Source organism: Alnus glutinosa, chromosome 7, assembly GCF_958979055.1.
Source record: "Alnus glutinosa chromosome 7, dhAlnGlut1.1, whole genome shotgun sequence".
NCBI lineage: Eukaryota > Viridiplantae > Streptophyta > Magnoliopsida > Fagales > Betulaceae > Alnus > Alnus glutinosa.
In genome coordinates this window covers 27661363-27673046 of record NC_084892.1, presented here as the reverse complement: position 1 = coordinate 27673046, position 11684 = coordinate 27661363, and the positions used below count along the sequence as shown (strand labels likewise).

At 36.7% G+C, this 11684-nt stretch overlaps 2 protein-coding genes across 2 annotated transcripts; one reads left to right on the top strand and one right to left on the bottom strand.

The window, feature by feature from the left end:
• The first annotated feature begins 802 nt into the window (after window positions 1-802).
• LOC133872971 (rhodanese-like domain-containing protein 10) lies at window positions 803-2092 on the top strand. Its single transcript, XM_062310669.1, has 2 exons — window positions 803-1320; window positions 1826-2092. Exons 1-2 carry the CDS (start codon window positions 860-862, stop codon window positions 2025-2027), a joined length of 663 nt encoding a protein of 220 aa, XP_062166653.1. The 5' UTR covers window positions 803-859; the 3' UTR covers window positions 2028-2092.
• A 355-nt stretch (window positions 2093-2447) lies between these two features.
• On the bottom strand, window positions 2448-10563 carry LOC133872970 (E3 ubiquitin-protein ligase APD2). Its single transcript, XM_062310668.1, has 11 exons — window positions 10412-10563; window positions 10001-10293; window positions 9684-9790; window positions 9462-9587; window positions 9228-9321; window positions 7936-8010; window positions 7775-7857; window positions 4474-4620; window positions 4044-4116; window positions 3622-3970; window positions 2448-2797 (listed from the first exon to the last, which is right to left on the bottom strand). Exons 2-11 carry the CDS (start codon window positions 10290-10292, stop codon window positions 2722-2724), a joined length of 1422 nt encoding a protein of 473 aa, XP_062166652.1. The 5' UTR covers window position 10293; window positions 10412-10563; the 3' UTR covers window positions 2448-2721.
• Between the last annotated feature and the right edge of the window lie 1121 nt (window positions 10564-11684).

Here is an 11684-nt window from a genome sequence, read left to right as displayed (position 1 = left end):
AAATTAACCTTTAAAATTTTATGTTTTTTTAAAAAATTATATTATATGGGATTTAAAAATGCAGCCTTTTTTGCGTTTTCAAATCGCAATTTTTAAAAATACAGTTTTCAAATGATTTATGTTCTGTTATTTAGTTTAAAATCGTACTTATTGTCTACAAAATCGCAATTTCATACACACCCTTATAATTGAACAGGAACTTTCAGTAATTTTTGTTTAGATTTTTTTTTTTTTTTTAAGAAAGATTTCATTGAATAAAGAACCTGGCATACAACCGACCAATAGGCAAAAATGGCCTTCACCCTCCACTAGAATAATCCAATTACCATCTCTAATTTTTCACTTTGCGTTAATTAAAGCATTAAAAAATTAATGAAACATTTGAAAAAATTTATCGAACATTTGCACCCTAAAAAAAATAAAATCTTAAAAATAAAATTGGCATTATCGTAATAGCATGATTGTTTATTAAAGACCTGTTTAGATTTGCAATTTAAAAACGTAATTAAGCGTTTAATAAAATTGTGATCTAAACTTTAAAATCGTGTATTTTAGAAAACACACATTTGCGTCCAATTTGAAAATGAAAATTTTTCTATGATTTCAAACCCTTCTTTAAAAATAAAAATAAAAAAACACTCTCAAATTATTCATTTCCTACAATTTTATTTAAACGTAACGGACTCTAAATATTTGTGATGGAGACTACGGTTAAAATAGCACTATTGAAAGGGCATGTTCAGAAATAGCTCAAAAGGCAAGGGCTTATTGCACAAATATTGATAACAAGCGAGTTGAGGTCCTGAGGATATATGGGAGAGATAGGGGGAGAGAGAGAGAGAGAGAGAGAGAGAGAGAGATGGCTGTCCAACTGAACCACTTATCCACACTAAACTCGAACAAGCATGAGAAGCAACCTAAGCCACCTCTTCCAAGCACCCGAAGGAGAACGGCACTTCAACTCCAGGCAGTATATTCCAGCAATGGTCGGCAGCTCATACAGTCCGGGGCCGTCCGGGCCGTACAGCCCAAGGACGCGGCGACGGCAATTGAATCCGAGGGGTTCAAACTCCTGGACATCAGACCGGCGTGGGAGAGAGAGAAGGCGCGCGTGAAGGGGTCACTCCACGTCCCACTGTTCGTCGAGGACAAGGACAACAGTCCCGTTACGCTTCTGAAGAAGTGGGTGCATTTTGGCTACATTGGGCTCTGGACTGGCCAATATTTCACCACCTTGAATCCTGATTTTCTTTTGGAGGTAGAGAAGGCTGTTCCTGATAAGGACTCCAAACTCCTTGTAGCTTGTGGTGAGGGTCTAAGGTGAGAATTAAATTGATATTTTTCCAACTCAACGTATGAAATTGACATTTGTTCCAAGAGTACGTAATCCTACAAATTAACACTGCACTTTCGTAGATTCATTTTTACACTTTTTGAGAATTAAAATTCAATAAAAACACACATAAGTTCAATAGAGATAAAATTGGCCTGGTTCACCTCTGGAATCTGCAAACTCTGATTCGGATTTAGATCTCTTGATGGCTGAGTTGCAGGCTTAGCTGAGATGGTTTGTGCTCTGAAGTTTTGTTGAAGTATTGATTGTTCTTTTTCTTTGTTGTTGGTCCAAGCCGGGGCTTGTCCTGGATTTGTTTTTTTTTTTTTTTTTTTTTCTGCCGGTGCAGTATGGTGTTGATAGCATTACTCTTGTTCAAATAGCATGTGATTCTCATTAAAAATTTTATACTCTTAAATCTTATTAAAAATTAATTAATTTACAACAATATGCAGAGCAAAATTTTCATTGATTTTGTTGGTGTTAATTCAGGTCCATGATGGCAGCTACGAGGTTATTTGGAGGAGGATACAAGAACTTGGGGTGGTTGGCTGGGGGATTTAATCGTGCGGTAGATGATGATTTTTCAGGCGTCGAAGGAACTGAAAAGTTGCAATATGCAACAATAGGGGGTGCATCATATTATTTCCTTCAATTGCTCATTTTCTTAGAAGCTGTGGGCAAGAGTAATTGACCTTTTGATGATGCTGTATATTTGGGTTCAACTTTTTGTTATATTAAAGCACCTGCATGTGGTTATATTGGCCTTTCAGCAAACTGACTATCCACTGCAAAAACAAAAAATAATAATAATTTAGTGGCTTAGGGAGGCTGGGGAAGGGATTGGGTCCATAGAGATCTCCTAGAATTCCAATTCCATGGCAAGGAATGAGAGAAAAGGGTTGGGAGCCTGAAGACTGAAGTGCCACGGACATACCTTTCTCATTTTTAAAATTCCTGCAGAAAATTGTAAAGCTCCTCATACATGGAGAAGAGCCTTTCTCATAAGGAACAGTTAAAAGACTTCGAAAAAAGAAAAAAAGCGCTTTTGACATTGGGAGTCGAAAGAAAATAGCAATAATAGGTATAACCGGGAGAAAATTGGAACAAAAAATTCAAACAAGTAACCTCTCAAAGGAAAATAGAAAATAAAACAACAAAAATAACAATTACATTGAATACAATGTGTGTATTCTGACATTCCTATACCAACAAATTGTATTACATTGTGAAAAGCCCACCGGAAAAAATACTACCTGATGAACCCATCTACAATTTACTCAATGAATGCTATTGGTCAGCAGGAAAGAAATAATGTAGCCAAATGCAATCCACGTTGTAGATTATTCAACTAGGCTTTTTGCCCGTTTAACAAGAAGCTCTGTCGCTTAAACTGTAAAAATCTTTCTCACCTTCTTCATGTTCCTACGACAAACCGGGCAAGTGCCAGCTGCCTCCACTATCCTGCAAGGATTAGAGTGAATCCCGTATCATTAAACTGTCAAATTCATTGCCCTCATAATCTTCAATACAGGTGTCACAAAAGTACAATCTGTACAATCAGATTGTAACAGAGAGACTCGTGACTTGGAAGAAGTCAAAAGTTTCATCAAGCTTAAGCTAGCAAATAAGAAATAAATAGCTTAATGACTGTAACACCCCAATCTCTTATTGGAAAGATAATTAGCCGATATAGAGTGGGTGAACTATAAAAGAACTCATGAATGCTAAATCTCACATTGATTTCTTACTAGGTGGGAACATATATGACTAGTACTTTCTTTGGACCATTACAATAGCAATATAAGAGGAGAGGATATATTCATAGGTTCGTCATCTACAATTTGAAAGATCATAAATGACGTTCAACTTGTGCTTATTGCAAAATCTATTATATCAGTCAAGTCTTAACAGTTTATCTTTCCAAATTTAAAATGAAAGAAATGGTGTAGCCTTGGAATGTGTTTTTAATAGAGATGACAGTAAAGTGTAAATTTTGTCAGACCAATATTGAAAAGTATGTTTCCCAATAAAGAAAAGGACAGTGATTTTGAGTTAAATGTTACTCTATCAATCTTGGGCTTTGAGAAGGTTCAGGCTTGTTGGGAAGTACTTAACCTACATCATCAAGACATCAACATATAATTGTAACTAAACTGTGACTAAGTGACATTTAAACTAGATCATCATCATTGTAACATAAAGACAATATATTTCCTTGAGAAGAATTCTATGCTTGACCTCGGTTCATCAAAAAAAAAAAGAACAGAAATGTGAAGAGTACCTACCTAGTTCCACATTCAAAACAAGCCACACAGTGCCCGCATGGAAGGAAAAAGCAGTCCCTAGGAGCATCGAAGCAAATTGCACAAAGACGCCGGGTATTGTTACTGTTTTCACCATCTCCTAGTGACACCCCTTCAAGGGGACCCAGGGCAAGTAAGTCTTCAATATTATCCTCATCTGACACAGAATCATAAGATGAACCCCAACTTGAGAGATCATCATCTTTGTGTGGAAGCAAAGGGGCTCTCGCAGATCCCATTTCCCCATACTGAACATCTCTTGCATCTTCACGTGCACATTGGAACTTGTTTAAGAAGTTGAAGGCCAGTAACATGAGCAGAGTCATTCCACCTACAAGAGGAAATATTAAGGTACAACATTTATGCATAAAGATTCCCTTATGAGATGAAATAATTAAGTATACCTATGCCAACAATATATGTGGCCCATCTTGGTCCGTATGACAATTTGAGGTCCCACTCATCACTGGTTTTTCCCTGAAGCAACCAAAGAAAATCCTGGTTAATTGAAAATTTTGGAGTTGTACATATTGGATTCGAAAAATATTCAGTCCAGTGGGGAGCAGTAACAAGGAATTTTACCAATGTCTCCAGTGCAAAACCATGGGGTATAATTTAAAAAAGTTGGTGATATCATGGTAAATCAGTGATTTAAACAACACGACAGTACCCCCGGCACAAACTTCCAAATATATGAACCATCCAGACTGATATATAAAGTTGCATTCCCACCTTATAAATCATTTTCTAATTCTGCTCATCAGTTTATTCAATTTAATGAATGGGAAGAAGATACTTAAAAATGAAGGTGATCAAGAAGAAAACTAGTCTCACCTGTTCTGGACTAGGAGAGGTTAAGACCGCGACATTTCCACTGGGAAACAAAATGCTCAAACCACACAGACCATCAGTGAAAGTACACTTGTAATAAGCTTCTGTTGTATTGTACAAATAAGCCTTCATTTCGAGGTTTAACTGCACCTGTTTAATGTAGAGACTAATTAAAGTTACTAGGTAAAAGATGATGAGAAAGAAATATCACAACTGCTCAAAATATGTTAATCAGACAATAGCAACCAGAAAAGATTAGCCACTTTTATTGAGGAATGGATCTATTAAAATTGAATGAAATGCTTAGATCAATAGTCACCTTGAAACTAACCTAATTCTCATTCAAGGCCTTAAGTTTCATTGAAATTGCTGCCCTTGCATTCTTGCTCCCACTTTATCCCACTCTAGTAATATGCTAGGGTTACTTGGAACTTACCAAATCAGCTAGGGCTATTTAAAAAAAAAAAAAAAGGGCCACCCAATCCGTCCAACCAAATCCAACCAAAATCAGCTTGTTTCCGTCCATGGTGGGTCGGGGGTCGGAAGAAACAAGGGCTTTGTTTGATAACATATTTCCATTCTTCCATTTGTTTTCTCTGTTCAAAACTTTTTTCTTTTTTCTTTTTTCTTTTTTCTTTTTTCTTTTTTCTTTTTTCTTTTTTTTTTGGATAAAAATTGAAACTCTCTTTTCAAAACAAAAACATTAACAAAGAATCCAAAACCCAAAACACTTAAAACTATTTTCACATTTATGTCACATTAAAACACTTTATTATTATTATTATTATTATTCAGTAACAAAAGAAAGACCCTCTAAAAAGCATTAACAGTTGGATCCTTAAACTTCCGAATAGGGGTCGGGTCAAAATCCGGTTTTATAGAGTCGATTTTCCAATCAAACCCGACAACCACCCTTTAATATAAAGATAAAAAAAAATTATTTGGGGAAACCATAGCCAGCCACCCCCAAAGTCCAAATAGGTCGAGAGTTCTAAGGAGTGAGGAGCTCTCGCATCTTGTCCTCTCCTCCCAACCCCCTTTCCGTCACGATGCCATCCCAAAACAAGCGAGCCTGGTGTAAGACCCAGAGCCTTAAGCTTGACTACATTGTGCTTCAGCAACAGCTAGAATATGCAGTAGTTGAAAAGAGGAGGCTCAAGAAAGATGTGGAGCAACCTTAAGGGAGAGCTGGAGAAAGCTCAAGAAATGGCTCTTGCTTTGAAACAAACAGGCCACAAGTTTTTGGCTCAACATTGTTTTGATCCAACCATACATAATCACAGCTGGGCCTCACTAAGGACCATAATACATGCTGCCACATCATAAATAGTACAACACTTGTTTCACTAAAGCTGAACCTCATCTATGGCAGAGGTCATCTTTTTACAACAGAACAGGATCCTCTCCTTGTCTGGCAAGTCATTCCACCGGACACTTAATTGTAGCCCACATTTAAATTACCATAAATGACTTGGCCACGATTAAATCAAATAGGCACCCCACCTTTATTAAGACCGTCCAATGGGAAGCACTGCAAATGTGGTCGGCCCAGATGCAATGGAAAACTCTGCTACCATCGAATCAATGGGAAGGATGCAAATGTGGGAACCGTGTCCACCACCTTCAGTTTCACATCTATCTCCTCTCTTCATAACTCTCATACATTCAACCTAACGTGGAGAAACCCAAAAGGATGAACAAATAGAAAGCCCAATTGGCCAATCCCATCATCATTACCCTCTTCTTGTTCTTCTGCGACTGAGATTTCGTTTTTTGAGGTTGGTGCAGTAAGTGTGGCAAGGATTTTTTTTTTTGATAAGAAAAAGTGGCAAGGATTTTTGAGAACGTGAGCCTTCTTTTTAAAATTTTTAATGTGTGTATCACTGTGTTGCTGTATAAAAGCAAACATTGGACCAACTGACAAAAGTGACCAGCTAACGCTTGAAACCTGTTGGTGTGGCTTTGGTTTGGTATACAACTCCTTTGGTTCGGTTCTGTTGGAAAAATGACGTTCTGACCCCAATCAGGTTGGAAGTTGGAAGAAGGTGTCTTCCAGCACGATGGGGTCGGTTTACAGCTCCAAGATTACAGGAAGTCTATGATTTCCATCAACCAAATAGCTTATCTTATGACAGCAAGTCATAAATAGTATCCACAAAATAGGTTGTTAGTTAGATGAGCAAACACCAACTTAAAGTCCACTAATTAACCTAAATGCCTAGTGTACTAAAAATTTCAATAGGGATATCATTACAATATGTGAGAAGTATAGAACTGGGGCTGTGGTCCCAAGTTTCTTAGAGTGCCTTTACATATAGGCGGTCTGGGGCACAAAGGGCTCAATTAAGAGACATCCTAATATTAACAATGATTAAACCATTTATTCAAGCCTTACATTAATTCACCTCCAGTAAAATAAATACATAATATCTGGTAACCATATACTTCAAAAGTACCAAACATAAATTATATGAGCTCCATAAGGCATAAGCCATCACCATAACCAGCTCCCTGAAACAAAGACAATTTACCCTGATCTTGACAAATTACAGTTCCTATTTAGTTGCTAAAAATACCAAGGTTATTCAAACTTTCCATAGCAAAAACATTGATCAAGTTGAATTGAACAAATAGTCAATGAGTTTTAATGACATTGACAAGCAAGGGGTTGCTTCTTTTTCTTTTCTTTTTTCTCTCAAAACACTTATATTGGAAAGGAATAAACTCCATGTTCAAATTATTCATACAGTAATCAATTTGATTATCGAGAAAAGGCTAAGGAATCAGCACACTCATGTAGAGCAAGACTGGAAGGGTAGTAACAATCTCGCTCCAATTGTATTGCATTCACCATCATTGCAAAAGCAATTTTAGCAACAAAAAAAATTTACACTATCATATTCCTTAGATGTTGCATCAAATAAATAATTCCATATCACGGTTTATAGGTTTCTACTATTCAAGCTCACTCAATTGAGTAGAACATATCACAATGACCAAACCAACCAGCTTGTCTTACTTTAATAAATTCAAACACAAAGCAATCCTAATATGCCATGGAATGGGAGATGGAGTCCAAAGGTTCCAGAACAGAATTAAGCACTAGTCAGTTGAGCTTATTTTTCATTTATACGACAATATCACTTCTGACAGAACAAGAAGGACAAGCAGCATCTTCAAAGGTTAGTAATAGGGTAAGTAATAGATTTGTGGACTTCTCATCATATCATAAATGGATTTGGAGGCCATAAACTTATCAAGCTAGTAAATTATGGTAGAAGAGTTCAATTTTTTGTAAAATTACCTCCACTTCCTCTGTGTTTAAGTTTCCCACTGCTACATAATAAGTAGAAGACCTTGATATGTCCTGTGTAATCATACCACTTCCTGGTGAATTAGAAGTTTCCAACGTCAGTTTAGGATTAAAATAAACAGAATATACATATTTTCCAACTTCCATCTCACCATGAATGAGGTTCCACGATAATGTGGTATTAGGATATGTAGGTTCCTCAAGCCATTGAGCAAGGCCATCACTCCCTGCAATGTGCTGGCTTCAGAATAATATGGAGAACGAATGCTCAATTGCAATCACTTTATAAGAATACATGAAAAGCCACAGGCAAATTTCACATTATGCGCACAAGAATATTTAAAAAAAAAAAAAAAAACACGTAGAAAAATGTTGCAAGTACAGTAGGCCTTATGATAGGCTAAATGCGGCTTCAAGGTGAAGGTCGCTCCCCAAATATCACTTCAATTTTACATCTCCAAAATGACCCAAAAAGAAGAGAGAGAGAGCGAGAGAGATTATACAGTTTTTTTTTTTTTTATGTGGCATTTGGATGTAAAAATCTATAATAGAGAGAAGGACAAATGAAGCAACCGGATTGAACTCTACAATGACAGCATAGAATAAAAATTTGTATTCATCTCTGTTCATTTGTCATTTGTTATATTTAAAAAAAAGAAAGACACTTGCCACATTATTTTTTTATCTTTCATCTATATATATAAAAACACTTGCTACATTATTTTGATGTCTTTTATTTGTAAAAAAGAACTACTTGCTACATTATTTTGATATCTTTTATCTATATCTTTGTCACCTCATGTGGCCGTTAACACGTAATTCTAGCAATTTATAAGTTGTCCAATATTTGCTAACTGAGTTTGAGGGGAATATGTGGTGTATAAGAATGGGCATTTGGTGTACCTATAATTGTAAGCTGTAGACTTCTAAATGGTCCGGCAGCAGAGTCGGAGATGACAGTCATATATGGCATTTCAAGTGATCAATTGCAACATTGAGAGAAGGCCCACCCTCTCACACAATTTTTATCACTTCGAGACCTCACTTTCTTCTGTTTTCAAGGTCTTCTTTCTTTCCCCCTCTCCGGTGAAGCTAGATTGTTATATATGATGCATAGTTTTAAATCCTAAGGAGGACTTGGAAATTTTTGAATTGCCAACTTTTGCACCTAGTATGGACAATATTCCCTTTGATATATATCTCTAAACTTCAATTATCGTTTTAACAGTTGGCTCTATCAAATAATGCTGGTTTAATTGCTTGCGATAACATGTTACGATGACCAACTTTTCCCTTAATGGGCCCATTCACTGATGGAATCATACTCAAACTTGGATACACAATATAAATGGAGATATTCCATTTTTAAAGTGTGTGAGTAACTTGCATACTATATGAAAAGGAATAGAAATTTAATATGAACAATTTCTAGATGAAAATTTACCTTCGGCAATTATGAGAAAAATGGAGTAGCTCGGAGAGTTCACACTATATGAGATATTTATTTGAGACCCCTTATTTAGTACATAAATCCATTCCTGAATGAGAAGTAAAAAAATTAACTCAACCCCATCAATAAGAATATCACAAGGTCCAAGAACAAACTACAAAGTTAGAAGCGTATCAGGAAAAAAACAAAAAAGAAGTGGAGATGAACAATCTGAAAAGGCAAACTTGCCTGGTGAGAATCAACTTGAACTGAAACATTACGAGTCTCAGACCAGGTGGTAACGGTATCAACAGACGGAGTTTTAGAAAACCCATATAACACAAGTCCAGGGTCTGCCTCATTTAACTCTTCCACCTATTATAAACCAACCAAGATTACCACACATCACTCAAAAAAATACTACCAAAAAAAAAATTAATATATATATGAGCACAATAAGGGGAAAATCACCTTTATATACTGCACAAAAATGGGGCTAGGTTGCAGAAGAAGAGAACAATTAGGTCCGAGGTGTAAATTCACAGACCCATAAACCCCGAGGATAAGAGTCATTGATACTGCACCATTGAAATATTGACCAAATTATTGAGCTAAGAACCACAATTGAAATGGAATGTGTGAAAAACTCAAAGCATGATTAGATTGTGACTCTAACAAGCGCAATCAAACAAAGCATTCCAAATACAGAGAACTAAAACGATATTACGAACAGTTGGAGGACAAAAATTAAATTACAAATAAAGTAGAAGAGAAAGAGAGAGACAAACCGAAGAACCAGAAGGTGAGGAGGACGATAACGCAGGACCACGTGTCGTCCCTGATCACCGTCGATGCATCATCGAAAGCCGATAAGTTCTGGTTTCCTTGATAGGGAATGAAGACTTGCGGGTGCTCTGGCTCTGGGTGTGGAAATCGGTGTTGAAGTTGGTCGCGGTCACGGTAGTGTTCCTCTTGGCGAACTTGCGAGGAGCTCGAAGACGACGCCTCATTGCCCGAGGACTCCCTATGAATCGCGGAAGAAGAAGGAGCTGTGCTCGTACTCTGATCTGGCTCTGCCATTCTAGAGAGAAAGAAAGACGATAAGAGTGAGTGAGAATTTCAGAGCAAGAGGAGAGAAAATGAAATTCAAACCCAAGCCCTAGCCCTAACCCTAGGGATTGGGGGCAGAGAATGTGCACCTTGGCGTCGCTGAATAGAAACGTCCATGGAGCGAGAGCGAGAACGAGAGAGAGAGAAGCTTAGACCTTCACCGATCAGTCTTGTTCTTCGTAGGAATGGTAGTTGGGAAGAGTGACGGTTATCGGGGGGTTGGTGTCTATCGTGCGGTTCTCTGCGATCCATGTTTAAGAATTTGACCAATAGCGGCTTACCTTTTTTGGCGCGTTCTGGGTAATGTTCGAGTTCAATAAAATAAAATAATAATAATAATGGTTAGGATTAGATAGATGATAAAGACAATCATCTTTTGTTAGTTGGGTCTACGAGGAGGAGAAGTGAAACTCTGACTTCGCTTCACAGGCTCTCTCGAAGGTTGGAGACAAACCCTCTCTTAGGCTGTCTGTATTTCACAAAGAAATTTAAATAACCCAATAATAAAAAATTTACTTTCAAGCTTTGATTGTCAAAAAAATGTCTAATTTAAAGGTTGGATTGAGATTCCGTGCAATAATTTAATTTGGATAAGTCATTTTAAATGAAAATTCATATTAGAAGTATCATACTGCATCAAGATATTGCACGCAATCTCTATCGTTAAAGGTGTATAAGCTTATTTCCCACTTTTCTTTTCTTTTGTTATGTTTTTTTTTCTTCGTTTCTTTTCTTTTTTAAATTATAGCCAAACGAACTCATAATATTGTACGAGTAATACTAGATGCCACTTATAAAGTAGGTAAACCCCCTCTTTCTAGTTGGCGTTACCTTCTAACTAGCACTTAGGGGTGGTCAAAACCTTCGATGGCTCACACCACTTCCGTATATGAAAATAGTTATAAGGATATGAATGTAGAATGATTTAGTCTCGTTAGGGTATAAATCCAATGAAGGAGAAAATATAAAGAAAAGCAAAATCATGCAAAAATTAATTCTTATGTTCTGTTTTTCTACACTTCTCTATACAATACAAGTCTTTATCAAGAGTTATATCATTTCGCTATAACCTCCGTAGAAGTTATCACCTTCTTAAGAAATGATTGGGTATGGGATAACCACACTAATTATGGTGTGATCATCCCTACATCTACATCTCTCACTTTATCACACTATAACATTTTGGTGATAATCTTTAGTATAGCATAATTATGATAATAATTTTTATCCATGCTAACTCTCATCTGTAAAACCTACAGATCGGCGTCAGATCGTAATCTTATTCCACGTGTGCACGCTTTTATCATTTTTATCTGACTGCATCCTTACTCATTTGGATTAATTTATCCTTATTAATATGAT

Excerpts from the sequence above, each read along its gene's own strand:
- LOC133872971 (XM_062310669.1), top strand. The coding sequence starts at position 860 with ATGGCTGTCCAACTGAACCACTTATCCACACTAAACTCGAACAAGCAT. Across the intron at positions 1,321-1,825 it reads GCTTGTGGTGAGGGTCTAAG|GTCCATGATGGCAGCTACGA; the intron begins GTGAGAATTAAA and ends GTGTTAATTCAG.
- LOC133872970 (XM_062310668.1), bottom strand. The coding sequence starts at position 10,292 with ATGGCAGAGCCAGATCAGAGTACGAGCACAGCTCCTTCTTCTTCCGCG. Across the intron at positions 8,011-9,227 it reads TTTTCTCATAATTGCCGAAG|GGAGTGATGGCCTTGCTCAA; the intron begins GTAAATTTTCAT and ends AGCACATTGCAG. Across the intron at positions 4,621-7,774 it reads TAAACACAGAGGAAGTGGAG|GTGCAGTTAAACCTCGAAAT; the intron begins GTAATTTTACAA and ends TACATTAAACAG.